The sequence below is a fragment of the Nothobranchius furzeri genome, chromosome 16, assembly GCF_043380555.1.
Source record: "Nothobranchius furzeri strain GRZ-AD chromosome 16, NfurGRZ-RIMD1, whole genome shotgun sequence".
Lineage (NCBI taxonomy): Eukaryota > Metazoa > Chordata > Actinopteri > Cyprinodontiformes > Nothobranchiidae > Nothobranchius > Nothobranchius furzeri.
Window position 1 is genome coordinate 2112141 of NC_091756.1, and position 27544 is coordinate 2139684.

At 44.4% G+C, this 27544-nt stretch overlaps 1 protein-coding gene across 1 annotated transcript; it reads left to right on the forward strand.

Annotated features, from left to right (window-relative positions):
* Positions 1-73: 73 nt before the first annotated feature.
* naglu (N-acetylglucosaminidase, alpha) lies at positions 74-27544 on the forward strand. Its single transcript, XM_015976842.3, has 6 exons — positions 74-617; positions 1183-1330; positions 2107-2253; positions 4897-4982; positions 19259-19515; positions 19712-27544. Exons 1-6 carry the CDS (start codon positions 217-219, stop codon positions 20917-20919), a joined length of 2247 nt encoding a protein of 748 aa, XP_015832328.1. The 5' UTR covers positions 74-216; the 3' UTR covers positions 20920-27544.

Here is a 27544-nt window from a genome sequence, read left to right on the forward strand (position 1 = left end):
CCCCGGCGGCTTTCCATGGCTCACGAGACACCTCCGTTGTCACATGACCCGTTTGCTGTAGCCATCCACTCATTGGCTGAGAATAGTGACGGAGCCCGCACTCCACGCTCTGATTGGCCAGCAGGCGTCCGTCACGCAGCGTTTCCTGGTTACTAGTAAATAGAGCCAGACCGTCTTCCGCCAGTCCCACGGTGCCTTTAACGGAGCAGAGCTAAGATGCCGCTCAGCAGACACCTGCCTCTGCTCGCGTTGTGTCTCTTTGTGACGGCAGACTGCCGGTTTCCCACCCTGGAGCACATCAGGACGAGCGCGAGCGAGGAGGCGCAATCCAGAGCAGTGGCCGGGCTCCTGAGACGGCTGCTGGGGAACAGGTCTTCAGAGTTCGTGGTGTCCGTCAACAGGAGCCTCTCCAACGACAGCCTGGATGTGTGTGAGCTCAGCTCCTCCAAAAACAAGATCCTCGCCACCGGCAGCAGCGGGGTGGCCGTGGCCTCTGGCATCTACAACTACCTGAAGTACTTCTGCAACTGTCACGTTTCCTGGTGTGGGAGGCAGCTGGAGCTGCCCAGTCCTCTGCCCAGGCTCACCGGTGTTCTGCGGATCAACACACCCCACAGGTGAGTTACCTGCTCGGCACGAGGTCCGCCGCTGTGGCCCCCAGACTCTGGAGATCTCTCCCCTTGAGACGGAGACTCACCTGTTCAGGCTCCAGTGGGACCTTCATCACCACCCTCCTCGCGCAGCTGCGTTTAGGCCAGCCCCTCTGACTTTCACTGACACTTCCTGATCTCAGTTCTTACCTCTCTGCCTTTTGTAGACTCTTCTGATGTGGTGCCATACACCTGAACTGATAATTCATCCCTGCCATGACTCATTCATTCCAGGAACACACACACACACACACACACACACACACACACACACACACACACACACACACACACACACACACACACACACACACACACACACACTGCTCCCAACAGTTCCTGCTGTGTCTCATTGAAGGTTTTTATCCTCTGCTCGGCCTTTAATGCTTCATGTGGCTCTTTGCTGCTGTTGGACCTGGATTTCCTGACCGTGAAGACAGTTTCTGTTTAATGTCAGATATTTGTATGTGTTTAATTATTTGTTTATATATTTGTTTACTAATGAGAAAACAACCGTTTGCTCTTTATTTAGGTTCCGGTATTACCAGAACGTGTGCACCGTCAGCTACTCCTTTGTGTGGTGGGACTGGCATAGGTGGGAAGAAGAGATCGACTGGATGGCGCTCAATGGCATCAACCTGCCGCTGGCTTTTACTGGCCAGGAGGCTCTGTGGCAGGAGGTGAGGGGTGTCGTCCACCTAACCCCACTTTAAAGCGCTTTAAAAGAGGCCATTTAGTGGAGAAGTGCTGAATCAGGATTGGGTTTGACTGAGAACTTGAAGCTGTAGCTGTCATCCTTTAGGTCCTGTAGGACTCCCCAGTCCTGGCGTTAGACGTACTAGGGCTGGGCAGTACATTGAAAATTTATCGTTATCAAAATTTCGGACTCTTATCAGGATAACTTTTCACATGTCAATAAATTTGATAATAAAAAATGAAAAGATGTGCAGGTTTGGCAACGTTCATGTCCCTTTAAGAAGCTGTACCACCTTGAGTCACGTAAAAATGGGAGTCAACTAACACACGACATCCCCATCTAGTGGACAACTTTCATTTCTGCATACCCGTAGTTCTCGTCTATCGTTATCGAGGCTAACGCTTCAATATATGGTGATATTAATGTTAGGCCGTATCGCCCAGCCCTAATTCCTGGGATCCTGCAGCAGCCTCAGATCTGTGGAGTAACTGATGTCTACCTCAGCAGAGCAGACCGTTTGTCGTCTGCATGTTGGACGTTTTCATGGCTCAGCTTCAGTGGTAGCTGCTGTAAAACTAAACCTGACGTTAATACTGGATCCTAACTCGGCGTCCACGGACGAGGTGTGCTCCAGATTGTTGATTAGAAAACAACGAAGGGACTCTACAGGTGGACTTTGTAGACAGCAGACTGCTGTGACTAAAGCACAGATAGACGTGTTTGATGTTTGAATGAACTCATGTTCTTTTGAATCTGTAGGTGTATCGCGCTCTTGGATTGAACGAGTCCGAGATAGAAGAGTTTTTCTCCGGACCGGCGTTCCTGGCTTGGAATCGCATGGCAAACATGAAAAAGTTTGGTGGACCTCTGCCCCAGTCCTGGCATGTGAACCAGCTGGTTCTGCAGGTACCGACCCAGACTAGTTTTTACATCTAAATGCTGTTTCAGTCTAATTGGTCTTTTAAAAACTGCAGAAATGCAACAAAACATTTTAAAGGGCCCATATCATGCTACGTCTACTTTTTGGAGCTTTTGACCATGTTATTATTTCCTTATATTTTTGGCTTCAAGCGTGCCTTCTGCTGTCGGAGCAGCTGGTTCTTGCTGGTCTGCCCAGCTATTGCAAACAGGGTGATGCGGCATGTTTGTGACGCCAAGTCCCGTTGGTTCCCACCTGGGTAGTGCCTAACCTGCACACTCCGCCCCTGTGTGCTAAACGCTAACAAACGGCGGGTGATTTCAATCTCCACAGTTGTGGGAAAAATAAATTTTTCTTGTCTAGTCTGAGCTGTTGGTAATTCCTAAAACATGAAAAAGCGTTTCAGCTGCAAGAGGAAAGGGTTGGATCTTCAGGAGCTCTCTAAAACCTAGCCAGAATGTGACTGTGATGTCACAGAGCGCTTGGTAAGCCCCCACCAGTACCAGAGTGGGTTTTCAGACGGATTACCTCCTCGAACTGGCGCCTCTCCAACGTTAAAACCACCCAATGGAGAGCAGTGCGTTCAACCCAAATGCTAGCTGCTAGCTGAATATTTATAAGACAGGGTTCTCAACCCTGGTCCTCAGCGCCCCCCTGGCCTCCATGTTTTCCATTTTGCCCTTTCAAACACTAGTTTGTCTGCTGTCACACACCTGACCTAAATAAAGACTGATTAACAGGCTTCTGCAGCTCTTGATGTCCTCCTGAGGAGACTGCTCAACTCTGTAAATCAGGTGTGCTTGAAGCAGAGGCAGAAAACTTGCAGGACAGGGGGCGCTGAGGGCCAGGGTTGAGAAACCCGGTTATGAGGTTTAGTGGGTGAGCGTCAGGGATGGACTGGGACAATAATTTAGGCTGGGAGAACAGATGAGGAAATTAGCATCAGAGCGGTCAGGAGGGAGGCGGATGCCCTAATTGGCCGCATGGTGGACTGTCTATTTAAAAATCAAGCACGACCTATCCTGAGTGTCAGCAGTCACCGAGTGGGCCAGAGAGGTGGCCAGGCCACCGGGAAATGACCCGGCTGTTCCCAATGGCCAGGCCATCGTTGGCGTGCGTGTTGCCAAAGCTGCTTTCTTTTTCCTTCTTCATGGCCTGGGATGTGCTGCTGGAAATCTAGGGCTACCTCACCAAGAAAAGGGTGGAACTCGCAAGACCCGACCGGTTTGGCTGTTAACCACAGTGTCAAGCACTGCGGTGAATCCACCATCAAGACAACTCCAACACAGCAGAGAAAGAAACTCCTGGAACCGAAGACAAATACAAGCGCGACTGGAATGGAAGCGTGCGGATCAGAGCCAGAACAACCACCACCCGGACTACCATGTCGTCCTAGGAGGCGCCTGAAGTCTCAAAGATGCTAAAGGAGGAATTCAATCAATCAATCAAAGCTTTAGTTATAAAGCGCCTGTCGGGAAGCCCAAGGCGCTGAACATGGTACATGAGAAAGTTAAATATGGTGAATAAATCGAAAATAAAAGCAATTCAAATAGTGCAAAAAAAGATAAAACATTCTAGTAGAAGACAAACGGGTAAAACAAGGGAATAGAGTGAACCAATGAAAACAGGGAAATAAAATCAACATAAAAGAGGGCCGAATCAAACATGTTCAGGAAACGCCAAGCGGAGGAGGTGGGTTTTTAGGCGACTCTTGAAGACTGGCAGAGATGGGGACAGCCTAACTGAGGGTGGCAACTGGTTCCAGAGTAACGGTGCTAGGACTGAGAAAGCCCGGTCCCCGCGGGTACGACACCTAGAGCGAGGGACAGCGAGCAGGTCTTGGTCAGAGGAGCGCAGAGCACGTGATGGGGAATGTCTGTTCAGGAGAGTGGCTAGATAGGGGGGACCACCACCCTGGAAGAAATGATAAACAAAGACGAGGAGTTTGAAGTGTGAACGATAAGAAACCGGAAGCCAGTGCAGGGAGGCCAGAACCGGACTGATGTGGTCCCGTTTCCTGGTCCCAGTCAGGAACCTGGCTGCGCTGTTCTGCACAACCGTGTGAATTCAGAACGGTAGTTCGTCCATCTGCAGAGATGGCAGAGAAAAGTCGCAAGACCCTTGTTTCATCATCTCTGACATCATCGTGTGGACAAATAAGCTCCGACTGAGCCAGATTAGTGTCTGAAGTGACTTGATAGTAATATTAGAAAAGTCCAGCGACCGAAGGTTCATTTACTAGTGTTGGACTATGTTTCATCTGCATTTGGGGGCGGCAGAAGCTCAGAAGGTAGAGCGGGTTGTCCAGTAATCTGAAGGTTGCAGGTACGATCTCGGCTCCCGCCAGAGAATTCTGCTGTTGTGTCCTTGGGCAAGACACTTAAGTTTTAGCTGTTTTTGAGAAGCTGATGAGGAGCCTACCTCAGGACCGGTCTGCTGGTGGCAGGCATCGTAAAAACGTTAGCTGCGGCTAAAATAAAGGCCACCAAGTTATTTTTATTCTGGAAAAGCCATGACGGTAGGAGGCAACATGCCGGATTATATGATTAGATAGGGATTGGTTTAAAAAGGCATAATTTCAGACTGACTCTGCTTTTCCTGTGTGATAAATTAGTCCTTCCTTCTTACAGTTTCAAATCCTGGAGCGAATGAGAGATTTTGGGATGATTCCTGTGCTGCCGGCTTTCTCCGGGAACATTCCCAGAGGAATTCTCAGGTGACTAACTTGTGTTTGAATAATGTATTTTATTTATTCTGTTCACAAGAAGGGCTGCATGGTGGCACAGTGGTTAGCACTGTTGCCTCGCATCACAAAGGTTGCAGGTTCGAAACTGGGCTTGGCTGCGGCCTTTCTGCGTGGAGTTGCGTGCTCTCCCCATGCATGCGTGGGTTTCCTCCGGGTACTCCGGTTTCCCCCACAGATCACAACATGCCCTATAGGTTATAAATTGTAAGTCACTTTGGATAAAAGCGTCTGCTAAATAAATAAACATAAACAAGAAAAACAGCAAAGAGCATCGTGGTTCATTCTGGTTGGATGTCTCGAGAAAGGTCGTGAAATTAAATATGAAAAACACCTGCTGAGGAAACAAGGACATGTTTAAATGTGTGGACATATTTCCACATCTCCTCTCCTTAAGTAACGGTCACCAACCTGGTGCTGGTCTGTTGCCAGAAGACACCAGCCGTGTGAAGCTAAGAACCACACAAAGCATGGAGCATTTCAAAGCATTACTTGAAACATGCTTGTTTGATCTGGCTTTCAATGCAGGCTGACTTGAGTAGTTAGCCTCTGTTTTGATTAGACTTGCGTTTTTATCTTGCACTCTTAGCATTAAATACATTTTTACAAGTTTTAACCTTGATTTTAACTGCAATTTGTTCTTGATTGTGTTTATTTTAATGTATTTATTTATTTTGACCCTTTTTTGGCACTTTGGGGTTGCCGGTGTCGGTACAGGATCTGCTCGGGTGCAGGATCGGATCGGGGTCCTTCGACTGCCGATGACGTCAATGTAGTTGATTGGCTGAACATGAACCTTACGGAAGTGACGTTGTCACGTTATGATTTTGATTGGTCAGAACAAATTTGTGGTCGGAGTCTTAGCGGTTGTAGTCCTGTAGTCCAGAAATCAACAGTTTTTGGAGAAAATATGTTTGAATTTCTAAAGAAAATGTAAAATAAAAGCAAATGATAAACGGTGACCCTCAGAAGCTCTTGATGGTGATGAAATGGGGCAAAATAAAATATAAGAACTTTATTGAGACACCAAGCAACATTTAGAGTCAAAGAATGTATTTAGATAACAACTAAGGAAATATACAGACGAGCTCCACATGAATACAAACAGACGTGGCTTCACATATAAGAACTGTTCTATGTTTGTCAGTCTGATGTTGGTTTTATGCAGTTTCACATTCTTTACAAGACAAAGATAATATGGTGTTTAGCACAGGGTATCCGCGAGTCCTTAAAAAGTCTTACATTTGCTTTTCCAAATTTAAGACTTTAAAAATCCTTAAAAATGACAAATAATCCTTAAATACAGTTTCCAAAGGTCTTAAATTACCAAAGACCCAATAAACAAGATGCTTTTATTTCTATAAAAATTTCGTGAATTTCTAGTTAGTGTTCAGCATTTTTTGTGTACGATATTGGCGTAAGCGGAACCGTATACATTCAGTGAAAGGGGGCTATTTTTAGATAAGCACATTAGCTGGTTAAGCTAGTGGGAGCTTGCGCCATGGAGAAGTGCAAGTTTAATGGTAACTGGATGGCTAATGCCACGTTCGCGACGTTCCAGGCAATAGCTGGAAATCATAGCTTAAATTTAATTTAAAAAAACAGCTTGAATTTGGTCAAAGTGGCCTTACAAAGGTCTTAAAAAGTCTTAAATTTGGCTCCCTTAAACCTGCAGATACCCTGTATTAACAAATTACAATTATAAAGAAAACATTTAGGTGTTAACAAACAAGAATTTATTAACAAAACTGCTGATGTCGTTCCAAAACGTGTGTGTGAAAGCTGAGTAGATTTGCAGTAATGTGACGTCATCGGCAGTCGAAGGACCCCGAGCCGATCCTGCACCGACACCTGCATAAATGTGCTATAGAAAATTGACCTTTACCTTGACGTGTGTTGTTGTTGTTGGTGGGGGGGTCATTGCTTGCGAACCGTTTCACTGCCATGCGTTGTCCGTTATAGCCAGGGGGGAGTTGTTGCGTGCGTAGCCCTTTCCTTCCATGCATGTGTGTATGTGGGTGGGGATGTCGTAGGCATGGCACTGGAATTCCAGCCGTTGCGACCCACCACCCCAACCAGCCTCACTCATCTCGACTCACAAAGGGGAAGTCTGTTGTTGGTTTAGCATCCAGGAAGTAGCAGAGAACTAGCCTGGAAAGCCAGACTAAATAAATGTATTATTTAGTCTGGCAACGCTCCATTGGCGGCTCTCTGTTGTGGGGCGGGTTCTACCGTTGTCTTTCAAATGATCTCCGCATTCCACTGGACAAAGAATGTGACATACTCTTGTTTCACTCTGTTGCATCATCCCACCCACCAGGCATAGAGAGTGCCCTGATTGGCCCACAAAGCAGATAAAGCTCTGTGATTTGTTCACTAAGCAGATAGAGCACTATGATTGGTCCATAATGGTGGGCCAATCACAGCTCTTAATGTGTTTGAAACCCCTCTAGAGAGCTGTGATTGGCTAGCCAGAGTCCTGGTAGGAGCTGCTGAGGTTCCAATGGAGCGTGCCTAGACCAAACTTTGCAAAGCAAGAATTTGGTCTAGTTCACTAGGCTAGCAGAGAACATCTTGACTGGTAGAAGCTAACCATTAGCAACTCTACCACACAGCAGAACTCCTCCAGACTTGTGTTATTTGTTAAGATAAATCATCAACGTTGGAGAGCAAACCGAGTCAGTGGTAGAGTCGTGTTGCTGTTAGCCAATCAGAGGAGAGATTTCAGGAAATAGGGAGCCTAAGAATGAAAAAATGAATGCAAGTCAACAGGGCTATAAACACATTCTAATTCCACTTGTGATGTGCCATGGATTTCACATATGATGTTCGTGAATTTTAAAGATGCATTTTCATACCAAGAACGCGCTTATTTTCAAACAGGGGGAAACGCTATTTTAGGTTTTGTGTGAAATAAGTCCAGGACTAGAAATGCGCTTCACGAAAGTGACGTCATCGAAGCAGCAAGTAAGTTAAGCAAACCTAAAATCCTTCCTTCAGGAGGAAAGAACCACCATAAATTTGGCCATGTGGTGAGTAGCAGCTACCTAGGAGGGAGGAGATTATGTGGTGACATCACATATGCAACGTGCCGATTTCTAGTTTGTAGTCATGCTAATTACGAACTTTTACAAGCTGATAAATCTCAAAGTACGTGACTGGCGTGGTCGAAACACCCATCATTAGTTTTCATTTAAACTGCAGTACAACATGTGTGATCCAGGGTTTAAGGCAAAGCGGGTTAGAAAATAGCGTTTTTAGCCTTGTATTCAGTATTTTGTTCTTCGGGGGACCCATGAGCCGACCGGAAAGGGAGGAGACTAGGCTCTCTATATTATAAAATGAATATCAGGAAATAAGACTCCAAATACAGCCATCTGCTGCTCATGTCTGCTCTGGCTGAATTTTTGTCTGGAGTTCAAGACTTTTTTTTTTACACAAAGACAGACTTACAAGGCATTCATTTCTACTAGGGACCACTGCAACTGTATCAGAAAAATGAGGGAGCTTGGTCTTTAAAATCCCACGTGTTTTAGGGCTGGGCAAAATGATTATTTTTGTAATCGATTAATCTAGCGATTATTTTTTCGATGCATCGATTAATCTAGTGATTAATTTGTGATTTTGATTAGATTCAATTGTTGATTATTTCCCCATTATTTGATTTGTATAGCAGTTTGATTATTACTAATTTATGTATCTCAATGAAATAAATGCAAATTTCTTCATTTGAACACATTTTTATAAAAAAATTCAAAAATAAAGTTGTTGTAATAGTAGTACAATCTCATGTTAGAGATAGCATTTAACAAAAAATACAATGTTGTGCAAACTATTCATATAAATCAAGGAAAATTTATAACAAAAATAAGTAAAATGAATAGCAGCAATGGCGTCTTTTAACAAATAAAATCTAACATGGCTTTCCGCAAAACAGTGTTCTTCTTTATCAAAATAAAATCAATTTAGCCTTTTCTTTTGTTCATCACATGAAGTAGTTTTGCATTGTAGTTTTAATTAAAAAAAATCCAAAATAAAGTAGTAGTACAATCTTATTTTGGAGGTAGCATTTAACAAGAAATTAAATGTTGTGCAAAACAACAAAAAATAAATAAAATTTAAACAGCAGCAATGGTGTCTTTGAACAAAAAATTGTAACATTCACTTTGCTCCCTGCAAAAAAAAGTGCTCTTTAACAAAATAACATCCATTTTGCTCCCATCTCTCGTGTGTGTGTGTGTGTGTGTGTGTGTGTGTGTGTGTGTGTGTGTGTGTGTGTGTGTGTGTGTGTGTTTTCACAAACAGAAAAAAGCCTTTCAGAGGGTGTTGATGTGGCAGGTTCAGCCGGACATGATTTGGCTAAAGTAGCCAGTGTGGGGAATCTTGTATTATTCTTCCACCATGTAAGGGGTCATTATCCCTTGGAATAGGTGCTTCCCCAAAGTACAACAGTACCTCTTTCCTCACTGTCACTTTTTCTCCATCCCCACCCTGGTCAGTGTTTTCATTACAATCTTCCTCCTCAGAATCTGTTCCCAACAAAGTGTCCAACACAGACCTCTTCTTTGTTGGGGGACTTGAGGCTTCCTGCCCCACCGTTGCCTGCTGTAGCTGTGTCTCTGCTCCCTTTTAAGGTCAAGTGCATCCTTCTGTACTCTTACTTGCAGTTTCAGAGCATTCACTTTGCTTCCTTTGAACTGCAGCTGATTAAAGTCGGGCGTAAGGACCCGTTCTACTGTGCTGTGGTCTATCGTCCACCTGGTCCAAACAGTTCTTTCCTTCAGGAGTTTAGTGACTTTCTATCCTCCACTGTGAAGCTGTCCAGACTGGTGATTGTTGGTGACTTTAACATCCACGTTGATGATCCCTCCGATCTCTTTGCCATGAATTTCTCCAGCCTTATGGACTCCTTCAGCTTTACCCAGCATGTTTCTGGCCCCACACACACCAGGGGGCACACTCTAGACCTTGGTTTTACCCTGAGTCTAAATGCTGACAGTGTTTGTCCTGAGGACGTTTATATTTCAGATCACCATTGCATTTTCTTTAACTTGTCAGTTTCTGCGTCCCCACCTCCTGCTCGCCGTATGGTTAGTTCTCGTTTTCTTAATGAGAGCACAGCTAGCAATTTTTCTGCTGCTTTTGATCCACCCTGTTCTTCTGATAACGACCCAGATTCCTTAACTTCTCAGTTTAACGAGCACTGCCTCTCCATTCTGGACAACATCTGTCCTGTCAGAACCAGATCAGTTCCTGCAGTGAACCCTACTCCCTGGTTTAATGACAGCCTTCGCAGCCTGAAGCGCCAATGCAGAAAAATTGAGCGCTTGTGGAAGAAAACCAATCTCCACTTCCATCTGCTGTACCTAAAGGATCTTCTGACATCCTTTAACTCTGCAGTCAGAGACGCTAGGGTTTCCTATTTCTCCAACCTGGTGTCCCAGAGCAAAGGGAACCCCAAGGTGCTGTTTAACACCATCATCAGCATCGTCTCTCCTGCCTCTCCTACAGCCTCCATCCACTCTGTTGCAGACTGTGAGAACTTTCTGTCTTTCTTTGTGGACAAAGTCAATAAGGTTAGATCTAGCATCTCTCCTTCAGCCTTATCGCCGCCTCTCCCGACTCCAACCAGGCCCATCATCCTAGATAGCTTTGCTCCTGTTTCTTTGCCTGAGTTAACCAAACTAGTTAACTCTATGAAGACCTCTGCATGCCCCCTCCACATCTTACCCTCATCTTTATTTAAAAGTGCTTTTCAGTCCATCGGTCCCAGCGTGCTCTCTATAATTAATGCTTCTCTGGTCTCTGGTCAGGTCCCTGTTTACTTTAAGAACGCTGTAATCCACCCGCTTCTTAAAGAACCGAGTCTTGACCCCTCTCTCCATAGCAGCTTCAGACCATCTCTAAACTTCCGTTCATCTCCAAGATCTTGGAAAAGGTTGTGGCTAAACAACTCACAGCTGCTCTTGATGAACATAACATCTATGATAGCTTCCAGTCAGGTTTTTGTAGAGCTCATTCTACTGAAACAGCTCTTCTTAGGGTCTCTAGTGACCTTCTGACCCACAGTGATGCAGGAGACTGTTCTGTTCTGGTCCTGCTGGACCTGACTGCAGCCTTTGACACTGTTGACCATCACCTGCTACTGGAGAGGCTGAGAGACTGGGTAGGCCTATCAGGATCTGCTCTGGAGTGGTTCTCTTATCTCTCTGAGCGCTCCTTTTCTGTGGCCGTCTCCAAGTTTAGGTCCTCCACCACCTCCCTTACCCATGGTGTCTCACAAGGTTCTGTACTGGGGCCTCTGCTCTTCCTCCTCTATCTGCTCCCTCTTCAGCACATCCTGAGCTTCTTCAAAGGAATCTCCTACCATCTTTACGCAGATGACATCCAACTGTACATCTCCTTTAAGCCCCATGAGATGTCTAAGCTGCAGCTGTTACATACCTGCTTAGACTCTATCAAAACCTGGATGGTGGGAGCTTTCTTCAGCTGAATGAAGATAAGACTGAGATCCTCATCTGTGCCCCAGACAAGCTGGTTCCCAAAGTCAGAGACTCTCTTGGTCAGCTTGCTTCCCACACCAAACCTTCCGTCAGGAATCTTGGCGTGACCTTTGACCCAGCTCTCACCCTGGATTCTCATGTCAGTTCTCTTGTTGGCTCTTCCTTCTTCCATCTCAGGAACGTTGCTAAGCTGAGTCCCATTCTGTCCCGCTCTGAACTTGAGACAGTTCTCCACACCTTCATCTCCTCACGCTTAGACTACTGTAACTCTCTTTTCACGTGTCTGAGCAGAACCTCCCTGAACCGTCTACAGGTGGTTCAGAACGCCTGTGCTCGGCTTCTGACCAAGTCCTCCAAACACACCCACATCACCCCGCTTCTCCTCCAGCTTCACTGGCTGCCAGTCAACTTCAGGGTTCATTTCAAGATCCTGGTTCTGGTCTATAGGGCCTTACATGGACAAGCACCATCTTACATTGGTGATCTTCTTAGTCCCCACACCCCCAGCAGGTCCCTGAGGTCCAGTGACCAAAGCCTACTGGTTGTGCAGCACCAGGCTAAAGGTCAAAGGTGACAGATCATCTGCTGCTGTGGCCCCCAGACTCTGGACCTCTCTCCCCCTGAGCCTGAGATCAGTGGACTCAGTGGTCTCCTTTAAAAAGCAGCTGAAGACTCACTTGTTCAAGCTGGCTTTTGTATGACCTTCTTCACCTCTCTCTCTTTATTCTGCTCTCCCCACCTATTCCACCTTCCTCAGGATCCACTGGTTTCCCTCTTTCCTGTTCACTCTCTCTCTTTCTTTACATTTTTTTAAAATCACAATTGTCTATTTTTGCTCATTTTAAATATACGTTTAAACATTTTCTAGATGCTTTTTTGTATTTTAAATTTTTTTTGTTTTTGTGAAGCACCTCGTGATTTTTATCTTGAGAGGCGCTATAGAAATGATATTTTCTTCTTCATCCTTTGGAAAAAGGACTTTCAGTTCACTAAAACGTGGATCGAGGGCATCAGCAATGAGTGACCCATTTTTCCCATCTTCTTGAAATGCAGACACCTCTGGCTTCCACCTTGACATGATTTCCTCTTCCGCACTGTTCTGGAAAATGTTCACTGCAGCAGAACCAAAGGATTTGTTTTGGGTGGATTTCAGAAGACCCTTCAGCAGTGGGGGGAGAACAGAGGCTGTGACATAAGATTGTCCACTAAGAGCATTAGTGGCTTGCTCATAAGGCTTGAGCACCTCCTTCAACTCACCCAGAAGAATCCACTGATCATTTTTCAGATCCATTGTGTTTATACATGGTCCAGCCACTACCTGGAGGACGTGCACGCTGTCTTATCACGACACGTTCTATTTTTCCTGTTACCATAATGTAACGGCTTTCATTTTCTTTATTATCTGATATGTGTTCATAATTTACTAGGGATGCACCAAATATTCGGCCACCAAAGGTTTTCGGACGAAACACCAAGATTACAGAAAAAAATCCAGCCGAAGCAGACCGTCAGGCGAATCCCATTTTCTCGCTCCACCCTCGTGTGGTAATTTTGTTCTTAGCCTCTTAAATCAGTACATTCTGATTTCAAAAGTAAAGTTTTCCCCTTTTACTAATGCTGTTTTCTTACGATCGCTATTCTTATCAGTCACGACGCACGTTTACTTTTGGTTTCACATCTACCGCGTCTGCATTCCTGCTACGTCTGTCACTATTAGCGGTGCTTTCTACACCCACTGAACACGGTGAAATAAGCGTTGATTATGTGTGTAGCTTGTTTACTCTCATGAAGCTCATGACGGCTGCTGCGCAGCTGCAGCGTCTCTTTCTCACCGGACGAGTGAATATTCCTCCTCAGAGTCAGACATTACCACACAGAGCTTTGTCAACAGTAAGCAGACCCGTCAGTGTTGTAAGTTTCTCCTGTACTATATAGTAATATTTACCCTCTGTCAGTTTGTCTCCTCATCTCAGTCGGGAGTCTCTGGATGAGGGGCAGTTTTCAAACTCCATAAACTCAGAAAATTCCAATAGAAACACCCAGAAGTGTTGCTCAGACTGAAGTTACTCATCTCCACTGTCTTCTGGTGTAAAGGAAGATCTTCACGAGGGATCATATTTGCAGATGTGGCTCGTTAAAGGCAATACTGTGACTTTGGATCATAAAGGGTTAATAGTACAGTCCTCTGCAGCTCTTTCTGTTATAAACCTGTACATTTATCAGTATTTATTTATAATTTATTATTATTGAATGCACACTAGTTTGGTCAAGTGAAACATTTTATTTAGAGTTTTAATCTACATTGTTCATTGTTGTTATGTCAGTCTTAAATAAATATGTTCATGGTTTTGTCATTGATTTATTGCAGTGCCTTGATTTTAGTGAAGTTAGTTCACACCGTAGCCATAAATGCTGTGGTTCTAATTATTGACCCGATTATCGGACGACCCTCTTTCCAAGACTTATCTTCAGGAAAAGACAAAAAAAAAAAAACTCTTTTTAAATAAACTATTTTTATTGAAAAATTGAGAACAAAAACTGAGCAAAAATACTATTTTAATGCAAACTATCAGAACTTTGCTGACATGTGAAATCAAAAGTCAAATGAGGCTTTTATTCAGACGCCCTCTGCCTCGCTGTACTCTCTCTCATGCTGCTGCGGTCCCGGTGCACCATCAGATCGCTACACCTGCCGACTCCTCCCAGAACGTCATCCTCGCTGCCGTCCAAGGCATCCATACATGCAATTTTTAACGCCTCTGCTGAATTGGCCATGTCATCTTAAAATTAGCTTGTTAACTTGCCCCACCTTTGGTCCACTCTGCTCTGGACCTCTCGTCTCCATTTTTTTCTCCTGTTGAGGACGTACAGCCTGGCGCCCTCTGCTGTTACGGGCGTGTAAAGACTCCCAGACAAATATCAGCACGTGTAAATGCTTACACCCCGATTATAAGACGACCGCACATTTTAAAATTAGTTTCAATGAAAAAAACCTCGTCCTATATTCGGGTCAATACTGTAGTTTATTTCAGTGTTTCGGTTTTCGGCTAAGATATTTCATTTCGGTGCACCTCTGTAATTTACTGTGCTTGACATCAAAGTCACCACTCTTGTCCTCCTTCCTGATTCATGTGACGAAAAGTAAACCTGTTTAAATCCTGATTTACTCCATTTAGCATCTTTTGAGTCATTCACTTGTGTCTCCTGTCAGAAAGCTACTTTCATTTGGAAAAGATTTTCCTCCGCTTAATTAGATTGAGTACTCCATTCATGTCAAATTACGCTATTCCTAATGATCCGTATAGCATCTATGTAATTCCATTCTTCATCCCAGATAAAAGCCTGGTGTGCACCCTCTCAACAAACATCAGAGGGTGAACAACATCTAACATGCTGAACAAAACTTGCCTATGTGACTTCCCATTTTGGGATCTATCAGTATGACCCTGTTCCGAGGCAGCTCGAAGGAGAAAATTCCCCTCGTTGGTCTGCACCATGTGGCTGTTGGACGAACTGCAGTCTACAAAATGTGCACTCCTGTTATCTTCAAACGTATTTATTATTATTTACCAAATTATTAACCAGAGACGTACGGAGATGGTCGTTCTGAGACTGTTTTTGGGTGAACATTTATTCACATATTCACTGTACAACTGACATTACAAACTTGTAACCTACTGACACAGTTTGCAGCCTCTTCTTTTGAAAATATTTTAATGTACTCATCTGAAAATGCAACCAGAAATGAGTCTCAATGGGAAAATTACCCGCCCCATTCCACTCCGCCCCAGCCTGGCCGCGTTCGTTCCACACTGCCTTAGGAAAGCAGACAGGATTGAGCACATGGGCGGTCTCCAAAATTGGCATGGAAAATAGATATCGGTGATGTTATGAGCACATCTCCGCAGTCAACAGTGGCTGTGTTGGACCAGTTAGGCTCCAGGCAGACCGCCTCAAGAAGAGGGCTGAAAAGACATCCGGTTGTGCATGAGGAAAATCCAGTCTGGCTTTTTTATGATTTGTTTTCAATGTTGGTGTCCTCCTTGGTCGTCTCCCACGTAGTCCACTTTGGCTAAAACGATGACGGATGGTGCGATCTGGCACTGATGTTCCTCGAGTTTCAAGTTGGTTCTCTTTAGAAGATTTTCTGGGCCCTCTTGCTGTCATTCAGATTATCCGTCACTTTGATTCGTCGTCAATGTACCCACTGCGGCCACGTCCAGGGAGGTTGGCTACAGTCCCATGGATCTGAAATTTCAGAATAACGTGTGAAACTTTAGTCGCGGGAACATCTAGCGGTTTAGAGATGGTTTTATAGCCTATACCTTTAACATGCTTATCCATAATTCTATCTCTAATCTCTTGAGACAACTCTTTCCTTTGCCTCTTCTGGTCCATGTTGAGTGTGTTACACACCATGTCACCAAACAGCACAGTGACTACCCACAGCCCTATATACAGGCCCACTGACTGATTATAAAAATTGTAGACACCTGTGATGCTAATTAGTGGACACACCTTGAACTAACATGTCCCTTTAGTCACATTACTTTACTTTAGTCCTTTCTAGGGGTACCCTCATTTTCATCCAGGCTTGTTCCATGTAGGGATGGGTACCAAACTCGGTACTTTTTAAGGCACAGACACGTCTAATGAAACAGTGCTGCGCCGGCGCAAGAGCGTAACGTCGTCAGTCACTGTGGGCGAGCTGTGAACAAAGCAGCATGGCAGAGAGGAAGCGTTCTGAATTTGGGGTCCACTTCACTAAGTGGGATGGGTAACTGGGTGATGATGAAACCAGCCTCTAAGTGAGGCATCATCATCTTAATCTGCTTCGGTACGTAAATAAATTGTTTACGATAACATTAGCTTGATATGTTAGCTTCCGTTCAGCTAATGGTGCGTTCGCTTTGTCCTCGGAACTCCAAAATGCCGACTAGAAGAAAGCAAGCGCGCTCTGAAGTTTGGCTTCACTTCACTAAATGTGATCGGCTGTTGGGAGATGATGAAACCAGCGACAACGTTCTGAGTATGAGGCATCTCAATCTGCTCCAGCAGCAAAATAAACTTTTTAAGATAACGTTAGCTTGTTAGTTTAGCTTTTGTTTACATAGCTACCCTGCAAACAGTCAACGTCGTATGGACGTGTAGATCATGTCTATATTGAGTCTGTCGGTCCAGACCACGTCTGTAGGATGTCCAAACTAGGTTTTTGCACAGTGGCTAATGGTGCGTTCGCTTTCTCCTTGAAAATTCCAACTTCTGAGTAGGAAAAATAAAGAGTTTGAAAATTAACGGCAAAAGGAATGAAGATACACAGTAAATGTAGTTTACAGCAGATATGTTTGTTTAAGTGTAATCCGCAGTTTGTAAAACTACAAGGACCCACCACCACACCGTTTGTCCAGAGGGATTAGAAAAGGATTAGGAGTACATGGAGCTGGTTTAGTTTTGCGTCACGTAGAAACTGTTGTTAAAGGTTTTCATGTTGAAGAATTTTATACAACACTACGATGATAAAATACAAACAGTTGTATGTTATGTACCATATTTTTCAAATATGGTTATATATTGGGAAAATAATATATATTTAATTAAACCCAATTTTAATAATTAATGAACACTCAAAAGTATCATAAATTGGTACCGTTAAGTACCGGTATCGATTCAAATGTCAAAGGTACCCATCCCTAGTTCCATTAGTTTACTTTTTTCAATAATTCGGTTGAAGCATTGTCGAAAAGCAATGTCTGCCTTTTTTTGGTTACATTTCATAGATTTTTTTTATGTATTACTTTTGTAAACATGACAAAAATGCCATCATGCATTGTAAACATTAAAAGGTATTACTCTGATGCGAGGATTTAAACTAGAGTTCAGAATTGCTTTTATTTGTATTTATTAACTCATTCACTGCCAACGGCCTTCACTGCCAGCGTTTCTCACCGTTTTTACTGTTTTTTTAAGAGTCACAGAACGTTGCGCGCTAGCATGATGTCGACGCCAAAACAACCAAAACAAAGCACAGACTCACCTCTTACATCAGGAAGAATCCATCTGTTTCGAGCGTTATCCGTTCTTTCACAATCTGTTGTTGAACTGTCATCGGCAGACGCTTTTCCGGTTCGCGCCTCACTGTTTTTTACAGGAACGGCCCAAAACGATCTCCTAATACATGGATGGTCTGCTTCCTGATCATGTGACGTGTGACGTATGCGGATGAAGATCGGCTTCAGGGCTGAGATGCTTGTTCTCTCAGCGCTGGGGCTCGTTCTGATGCTCAAACAGTAAAAAATGCAAATGACGACTTTAGTCGTCATTTGCAGTGAACGGTTGGATCTAAAATGACGACTTTAGTCGTCATTGGCAGTGAATGAGTTAACAAATAACATTTTGAGTTTTTCATGCATGTTTTTACCAAGCCTGGACGTTTTTCTGGGCCGCCTGAATGAATGTGTTTTTTAGAGTGTTTCTCTTCTGGCACTCACAGAGCACAGTCGCTTCCCTTTTTGCTCCCTTATCTTTTTTCCCAAGGCTCTTTGTCCCGTCTGCCTACAGAGCGCTTCTCTGCATTTCTTCTGGGATTCCCTATTTTTTTTTAGAAATGGATTTAATTAATTGGTCATTCAATGCGATTGATAAGATCTTTTCCACGATGAGAAAGGAGGAGGGGGCTCCCACCTGCCCTCAAGGGACACACGCAGCGGGATATGCGCTCGATTCCTGGAAGGTCTGGAGGATCGTTTGTCTCTCTCAGCTGTCCATTGAGGACGTCGAAGATGTGTGGATATTTGGCCTGATGATCACTGGATTTCTTCTGATTGGAGTGGGAGGATATCTGGTTTTCTGGAAATTTGGGAAGACGGGAGCGATTGGAGGGCGACCCGCACCCACGGGAAGCACCGCCCGGGCGGAGACCTCACAGACAGGGACGTTACTCGAGGTGAACCGTAAGCTGGACCATGTCCTTGCTGCGTTGCCGGTATTAGTGTGCAAAATGGATGTCATCTCGGAGAGGGTCACTGGACGGTGTGGTGATGTTTAAAACCTAAACTGGCTTCACTGGAGGACTTGAATGATCAATACAGACTTTAAGGCAGAGTGGAAAATTATCTCTGCCTGACCCAAACAAAGTCCTGTTATCCAATCTGACGCCATAGCAGCCTTGGAGTTGCGTGCAATCAACCCCTACGATGGAAGGAATGCAGAGAGATGCTGTGAAAACCCGACCTACCCCCCCCGCCTTCAGATTGTGGTCTCTGCATAGCGAGGTCATCAAAATGGAGGAAGTCAATGCGCTCTGTGCTTTCCCATGACCTCCCACCCACCTGTGGATACAGTTGGCTGAGCGCCACACGGGCTGCTCCCGCTGAGGAAACCAGGATCCCAGCCCCCCACCCCCCCACCCCCCCACCGGGTCTCATGTTGTGCACTGTGATATTCGTGCTTACATGTTGAGGTGTTTTTTTGCATAGTAGAGCTACTCCCTACCGGGTGTAACTCTGCTCTGCCTTTTTTTCCCTCCCCCAATTCTCCTCATGTAATCCCCTCTTCATCTATTGAAATGAGCGCCGTTATGGCTGCTCTCGTGGTCTGCCTGTATCTGTTCTGTCTATGTGTGTGTGTGTGTAACCTTGGTCAGGCTGTTCTGTGGAGTCAAGTTTCTATGCTCTGGTTCGCTGGAGCGCTGGCAATAAAATTCTCTCTGATTCAGATAAATGTAACAGTTGTGTCTATGTGTTTTAGGTTGTATCCACAAGCCAACGTTACCATTCTGGGACCATGGGCTCATTTCAACTGCAGCTACTCTTGCTCCTACATCCTAGACCCACGAGATCCACTCTTTCTCCAGATTGGCTCCCTCTATCTGGCTCAAGTGGTAAAGCAATTTGGCACAGATCATATCTACAATACTGACACTTTCAATGAGATGACCCCCCCATCTTCAGATCCTGCTTATCTAGCTGCAATCAGTCGCTCTGTTTTTGCCTCAATGACTGCAGGTAAGTCCCTGGATGGTCTTCTTACTGAAAGTCATGAACCAGACTGCTGCAGGTCTGAACTGCTGTCTGAATGTTTGTTTTGTTACCACTTGTTTACCATGCACTATAGAAGAATTGTCCTAGTCAAGTGACCCATGTTAAACTGTCTTCTCTTTAACTCGCATGCAAACCCCAACCCAACCCTTCCACCTGTCAGTGGACCCTGACGCTGTTTGGCTGATGCAAGGCTGGCTCTTCTACAGCGATCCTTCATTCTGGAAGCCAGCACAGATTCAAGCACTACTGCATGGAGTACCACTTGGTAGAATGATTGTGCTAGATCTGTTTGCAGAGACTGATCCAGTTTTCTCATACACGGAGTCGTTCTATGGACAGCCATTTATTTGGTGTATGCTGCACAACTTTGGAGGGAACCACGGCTTTTATGGCACAGTTGAAAGCATCAATTCAGGTCCATTCAAGGCCTTGACTTTTCCTAACTCAACTATGGTTGGAGTAGGTATGACACCGGAGGGTATTGAACAGAATCCAGTTATATACGAGTTGATGAGTGAGTTGGCATGGCGCAAGGAGCCTGTCAATTTAGCCAAGTGGGTGTCCCTCTATGCCGCACGCCGCTATGGCAGCATGCAGGATAATCTGACTGCTGCTTGGAAGCTATTATTTGCCAGCGTTTACAACTGCACTGTCCCTAATTATATAAACCACAACCATAGCCCGCTTGTGCGCAGGCCATCCTTTCGCATGAATACTGGCCTTTGGTATGACCCCGCTGATTTGGTTGAAGCCTGGAAGCTGTTTATGGAAGCGGCTCCTTCTCTTATGTCCAAAGAGACCTTCCAGTATGATCTTGTAGATGTGACTCGGCAGGTCCTACAAGTCCTAACAACGCATTTTTACCTGGATATCGTTAACGCTTTTCAGAGTAAAAAGATGTCTGAGCTGATGATTGCAGGTGGTGTGTTAATTTATGACCTGTTGCCTGAGCTCAATCGTTTGTTGAGTAGCAACCAGAGGTTTCTGTTGGGCTCATGGCTGGAGCAGGCCCAGTCCATGGCCCTGAATGAGAAAGAGGCTCAGCTCTATGACATGAATGCCAGAAACCAGGTGACCCTGTGGGGTCCTAGTGGTGAGATTCTTGACTATGCTAACAAACAGTGGGGAGGGCTTATAGAAGACTACTATGCTCAGAGATGGGTACTGTTTGTCCAAACACTGGTGGAGAGCTTGGACAGTGGCGTACCCTTTAATCAGGACACATTCAACCAAGCTGTTTTCCAGATTGAAAAAGGATTTATTTACAATGGTAGGAAGTACCCAACCAAACCTCAGGGAGACACGTACGAGATTGCACACAGAATATTTCTCAAGTATTACCCACAGGCCATTAAGAAACTACATTAAACAGGAAAACCCTGGTTTCATGTCAGTGTAGGAGGAATGTTCATCACCTCCTTTCCTTCACTCTTCGACTTTTTTATTTGAAATCATTTTTAATTATTGAAGAAAAAATTGTTTTATTCTGATTTGATAAAATAAATTGAAAATTAAAGCTACAATAGCAAATTACAGAACAAGCTAGCTTAAAACACATGTTCTTGCCTCTTAACAACTTTTTATAGTTATAAATATTTTGTGGCCTTTGTTTTCCATCAGTGACACAGCTCGGGCCGAAGTCAACCATTGGACCATCCGGTTTTCGGTCTCACTGAACCACCGGACTTCCACACTTCCCTGGGTCCTCTACTCCTTACGCACTCACGTATTTAGCAACAGAGCACCACTGGTGTGAGAGGTTTGCTTTTCAAATGAACCAGAGAAGGAGAAACAGCCGGCTCCTACCAATTCAACTTTAGGAACAACTATCAGTGACCCCAAAAACAAACCCACTTGAAGTCACAGACAACAAAATATGTTTGGACCTAGAAAATGATGACTGGTGTTTAGCACTATCTTGTCTACTTTGGCAATGCGAGTTCTGCTTCTGGCCAATAACAATATGGCTATACTCTGCTCTGTCACAGTTATTATCCACTCTTTCAAACTTTTTTCTGCTAACTTTTGCCTTTCTGCATTGCTTTTGTCTGCACTCTTCTTCGTCAATGTCCTGGCTACCATCTCAGATAATCTCCAGACTCTTGTCTTTTCGATCATCCAATATTGTCCAGTAGGCCCTTTGGATTCACCTTTAGCTTTGTTTTTGTTTGCGGGGTGTTGGACCCAAGCTAACCACTCCATCCAAGCCAAGCACCTCTTGGGACGTTTTTCCGATTCTGGTGAAAACTCTGAGGAAAAGGGGGAAACTTTACAAACACTTTGCATCAAACCCTGCTAACTTACGCCCACTAACTCCAGCTGTTTCTCTTTCTCCTTCTGAGCTTCTGACTCACACCGATGCAGGGGACTGTTCTGTTGTGGTCCTGCTGGACCTGACTGTTGACCATCACCTGCTACTGGAGAGGCTGAGAGACTGGGCAGGCCTATCAGGATCTGCTTTGGAGTGGTTCTCCTCTTATTTGTCTGAATGTTCCCTTTTTGTGGCCATCTCCAAGTTTAGGTCCTCCTCCACCTCTCTTACCCATGGTGTTCCACAAGGTTCTGTGCTGGGGCCTCTACCGGTTCTCTTTTAACAGCTTCCTTTCCAGTAGATCTTTGGTATGTTCTTGCTGTGTTGCGTTTCTAACTGCATTGTTGGTTCTTATTTAAAACACGCTGATGGTGGCGTCACTTCCCTCTCCGCGTATAAACGGAGAGGGAAGTGACGCCACCATCAGCGTCAGCTCTGAGGACGTTTGCAGCCGCGAACGAAACTGTAAGCAAGGTAAAAAGAAAACTTTTCTGTGTTTTAAATAAGAACCAACAATGCTCTCTAGTACATGCTGAGCTCTTTTAGGAGTCTCCTACCATCTTTACGCAGATGACATCCAACTGTACATCTCCTTTAAGCCCCATGAGATGTCTAAGCTGCAGCTGTTACACACCTGCTTAGACTATCAACACCTGGATGGTGGGAGCTTTCTTCAGCTGAATGAAGATCAGACTGAGATCCTCATCTGTACCCCAGACAAGCTGGTTCCCAAAGTCAGAGACTCTCTTGGTCAGCTTGCTTCCCATACCAAACCTTCTGTCAGGAATCTTGGTGTGACCTTTGACCCAGCTCTCACCCTGGATTCTCATGTCAGTTCTCTTGTTCGCTCTTCCTTCTTCCATCTCAGGAGCGTTGCTAAGCTGAGTCCCATTCTGTCCCGCTCTGAACTTGAGACAGTTCTCCACACCTTCATCTCCTCACGCTTAGACTACTGTAACTCTCTTTTCACGTGTCTGAGCAGAACCTCCCTGAACCGTCTACAGGTGGTTCAGAACGCCTGTGCTCGGCTTCTGACCAAGTCCTCCAAACACACCCACATCACCCCGCTTCTCCTCCAGCTTCACTGGCTGTCGGTTGAAGGTGTGGTTCAGTGAAAGGCCATTTTGAAGGGAAATTTATGATTATAATTGGTCTCTGTGAGTTTTTCATGCAAGCTGAACCTGCAGCCTATCTTCTGCATTAGCTTCTGATAGAAGACAGACTTCAAAACTCCAGGATTAGAAAAGCCTGACAGATCTACATCACACTTAACATTCATGACCATCTTTTTTTCCCCATGTCATGTCCAGCTGTAAATCAATCAGATTTGTTGTGCCAAAATCGAGCTTTACAGTTCTATGTTCAAATGTGGAGCGTTAAGGATTTAGCTATAATGCCCCGGCTGATATAAAAACTTTATTAGAAATGCCTTTGGTTGTTTTTAATCCCAACGGACAGTGCGGCGGAAATGAAAGAGAAAGGGAGGAGAGGAAAGGAAAGGAAGAGGTGGGGGGAAATGTTCCAAAAATAGACAATTAAGGATGTACAAGAATTTGCTTCTAGACCTGCAGAATAAGAGAGGGAATATAAAAGGCACACACACAAAAGTACAACAGAACCTAAATGTCACTGCGCCAACAACATAAGGATGTTTAACGGTAGAGGTTTTTGCTGGAAAGCACACTGTAATAATTCATAGTGCATTTAGTGCCAACCACAGCCCTTACTTGTGAGCACCTGTGTGCATACACGTGGTTGTGTATGTAAGGTTTCTCTATAGGAGTGTCCGATAGTGAGTGTATGGGGCCACCAACCTGCCCCAAAAGATCCGCAGAAGATGGAGATCCAAGCCCTAGAGATCCACAGGTCTTCCCCAGAGCGTGGAGACCACAGGGAGACTGCCGTCGGAGCCCAACACCTCTCCCGAGAGGCGCAGAGGACCGTCCAGAGGACCAGGAGATTCTAACAACAAGCCCCCAGGCCCGCCCTCAGCCACCCTCTCCAGGGCAGGCTGAGCTCAGAACTCAGTGGGGCGGGACCCAAAGGCGTCCAACCCCGGCGGAGACCTGACAGAGCCCAGGGGCCCAGACCCCACCAGGCAGACACCAGGAGCAAGCCAGCAGAAGAAAACTTCCAGCCCCAGACATGAGAGCTGCAAATACACAGGCAGACTGAGGCACCATCCAATCCAATCCAATCCAATTCAAATTTATTTATAAAGTGCCAAATCAGGACGTGAGTCGTCTGAAGGACCTTCACACAGTAAACAACACAGGTCAGGCCATTAAGCCTATCAGTAAAAAGTTTCCTATATAAGGAACCCAACAGGTCGCATCGAGTCACTGACTAGTGTCAGAGTCTTTACAGCAATCCTCATACTAAGCAAGCATGCAGCGACAGTGGAGAGGAAAACTCCCTTTTAACAGGAAGAAACCTCCAGAGAATCCTGGCTCAGTATAAGCAGCCATCCTCCTCGACTCACTGGGGATGGAGAAGACAGAACACACACACACACCCCAAGTAGTATTTCTGTGGTTAGATTCTGATTTCATAGTAAGTATTCAAGCTTGTGATTGCTCAGCACTGCCATTGCCCCATCACAAAATAAGCCAAAGATATTTAGTGGCAGACACAAAGCAAATTGAGAATGTCTTGTGGAAAAAGTGTTAAAGTGAACGTTTATTCACCCGTGACTGAAGGAACACAAAGATGCAATGTGAGCATTTCATACATGGAGGGAAATGAAGGGAAACATGAGTTTAGAGAATGATGAGCAAATTTTTCTGTGTTAAAAAGTCTCTGAAATACATAAACACAACATAAAGACAATAGTAAATACTAGGGATTTCCAGTATCGGTCTACTAATATCATCGGCCAATGTTGGAACAAAAATATAAAATTGGAACATATCTGCATCGGTTTTTACTCCTTTAATTGCCCCGCTTTTACGTTCCATATTGTACATCAAAACCTCGTGCCGAAATATAACAGATGTGATGCCAAACATTCCCTAAACAAATCAATACTTATAAAGACAAACGTTTTCTGAGGCACAAACAAATAGAGCAAAATTAGCGTGTTTGTCCATCATGCTGTTGAAAATCCATAAATGATGTCCAGTTGTTATAAAATATATGACCTTAAAAATCTGGTCTAAAGGGTGGCAGGTCCAAGTCTCTGGGGCACGCCTTATTAGGTGCCATGTTTTCTTCTGGCCACCTCAGGGTCCTCCGCCTGCCGAAGACATCACACTAGACTATTGGGTGAATGTATGATTTATGGAAGTTATGTTACCAATCCAGTCCAATCCAATTTTATTTATATAGCGCATTTAAAAACAGCATGTCAGCTGACCAAAGCACTGCACAGAGTTGAACCTAAAAAGCCATTCAAATTCACATACATACACATTAAACACAGATAAAAACTATCATAAAATAGAAACACCTAAAATCAAAACAAATGTTTAAAATAGCCAATAAAAAAAGAAGTCAATAAAAACAGAAGTCAGTAAAAACAGAAGAGAGTCACAGCATAAAAGACCGATCATTGACCAAAAGCTAAATTAAAATGCGTCTTCAGGCTGGATCTAAACTGGGCCAGTGAAGAAGCCTGGCGTACCACCAGAGGGAGTGCGTTCCAGAGTCTGGGAGCAGCAAAGGCGAACGCACGCTCCCCACGAGCTTTATACTCCATTGTAGGGACTTTGAACAACAGATGATCAGCAGACCTTAGTGACCGGGGGGGGGGGGGGGCAGCTCTGACAGGTATAAGGGGGCTAGACCATTCGACCACACATTCGAAAACATTCAGACGGTAAGAAGCATAAATTTAATAACAAATTTTTTCCCAAAATCTATGTAAAAGAACAGAATCGACAAAGAGATGGAATATATTTTGGCCGAGTGGTATTGGCGTAGTTTGACACCATCGGCAGGTGCAGGACCCCGAGCAGATCTGGAAACTACAGCGCCAGAAAACTAGCATCAGCATTACATTCTCTCAATGGAATTAAATGAAGGACTATGAAAGTCTTGAGGGGTCACACCCCACAGGCAACAACATTTACCGTAATGTTTTTTACAGCTAGCAACAGTCATGGCGATATCATGTAAAACTACCCTGGATTGTACAGTGTGTATGTACTAACCCCTAGTTCCAGGAATCTACAAACTGCAACTTTATTTCACTTGTACAATTTATTAACTTATTATTCAAACTTTTTTCCATCATGAACTTAAAAATGCTCTTTGGCCTAAGATCATTTGTCAGGGTTACAGTTGGGGTTATCTCAGGGAGCATGCCATTCAGCTGCTGTTGGAGACAAGCTAAACATGACACTTTTTATTCTGTTACTAACTAAAACGAAAGTAGGTGCGATTTTGAACAGATAAAGTGTTAAACTTAAGCATTCATAATAGGAGATATGTGATATTAGGAACCTAAATGATTTATTTTTTATTTTTGTGGGACCTCGCGTCGCATGTATCGGTTTATATCGGTTCCGGGAAATTAAGAGTTAGAAATGATGGGATTTAGGTAAAAAAGTCAATATCAAGCACCCATAGTAAATACAGTATTATGGATGGATACATGACTGTAATGGTGCAGGATACCCCACACAAGCGCTACGCACTCTGTTGTCTGAGCTGGGAATAGCTTTGCAGCCCTTCAAAGGTGATGGAGACATGGACGTAATTTTGGGGGGGGGACAGGGGGGACATGTCCCCCCCACTTTTTCCAAAGTCGAGTTTTGACCCCTGCGCTTTTTACCATCCAAAAACAATATTACTTTATATTAAATTGACACTGGTTGAGGTTTAGGACCAAGCAGAAAACAACTGTTTGTGTTGAAGCCTGTTTCCCATTAGAACATACTGTAAAGATACCCCCCACCCCCATGTCCCCCCCCCCCCCCCACTTCTAAAGTGAAAATTACGTCCATGGATGGAGAAGTCTGAAAGCAAAGCATCTCCATCAGTGCATGTGCGCGACTCCACACTCTTGAGTAATATAAATCGGCTTTGAATGCCAAAGGTGACAGACCATCTGCTGCTGTGGCCCCCAGACTCTGGACCTCTCTCCCCCTGAGCCTGAGATCAGTGGACTCAGTGGTCTCCTTTAAACTCACCTGTTCAGGCTTTGGTGGGACCTCCTCTTCTTCCTCAATAGCTTCTCTTCATGCTGCTGTTTCTGCCAGTTCAGTCTTTCTTGGTATCCCATGATTACATTTTTGTTATAAATTTTTTCTTCCTTCACATTTTTTCATCTAAAATTTCCCTTGTTGCCCATTTTTACTACAATATTTTTAAAAATAATGTTTATAATTTTTGTTAATAAAAAGGGCCTCATGATTGTTATCTTGACAGGTGCTATATGAAAAAAAGGTGTTTCCTCTGTTATGAGGCGGCCATGGCCCAAGGACGATGGCTTGTTTTGTAGACTTGGAATTGCAGATTTAATGTCGAAGTTGTTGGAAAATAGCAGTTTGCTGATGACACCTAGGCTCTTTATAGAGTTGGAGAACACATATGACCATATTACAGTCTTATTCTGTTGAATCTAATTTTCAGACATATTCTGGGGTTTTGGTTTTCAAGTTTATGTGATTTTAAACATTTTTGAAGAAGGAAATTTGTATTTTTTAATGATTAAATTCAATAAAATTATGTTTGATATTG

Excerpts from the sequence above, each read along its gene's own strand:
- naglu (XM_015976842.3), top strand. The coding sequence starts at position 217 with ATGCCGCTCAGCAGACACCTGCCTCTGCTCGCGTTGTGTCTCTTTGTG. Across the intron at positions 618-1,182 it reads CGGATCAACACACCCCACAG|GTTCCGGTATTACCAGAACG; the intron begins GTGAGTTACCTG and ends CTCTTTATTTAG. Across the intron at positions 19,516-19,711 it reads TTTTGCCTCAATGACTGCAG|TGGACCCTGACGCTGTTTGG; the intron begins GTAAGTCCCTGG and ends TCCACCTGTCAG.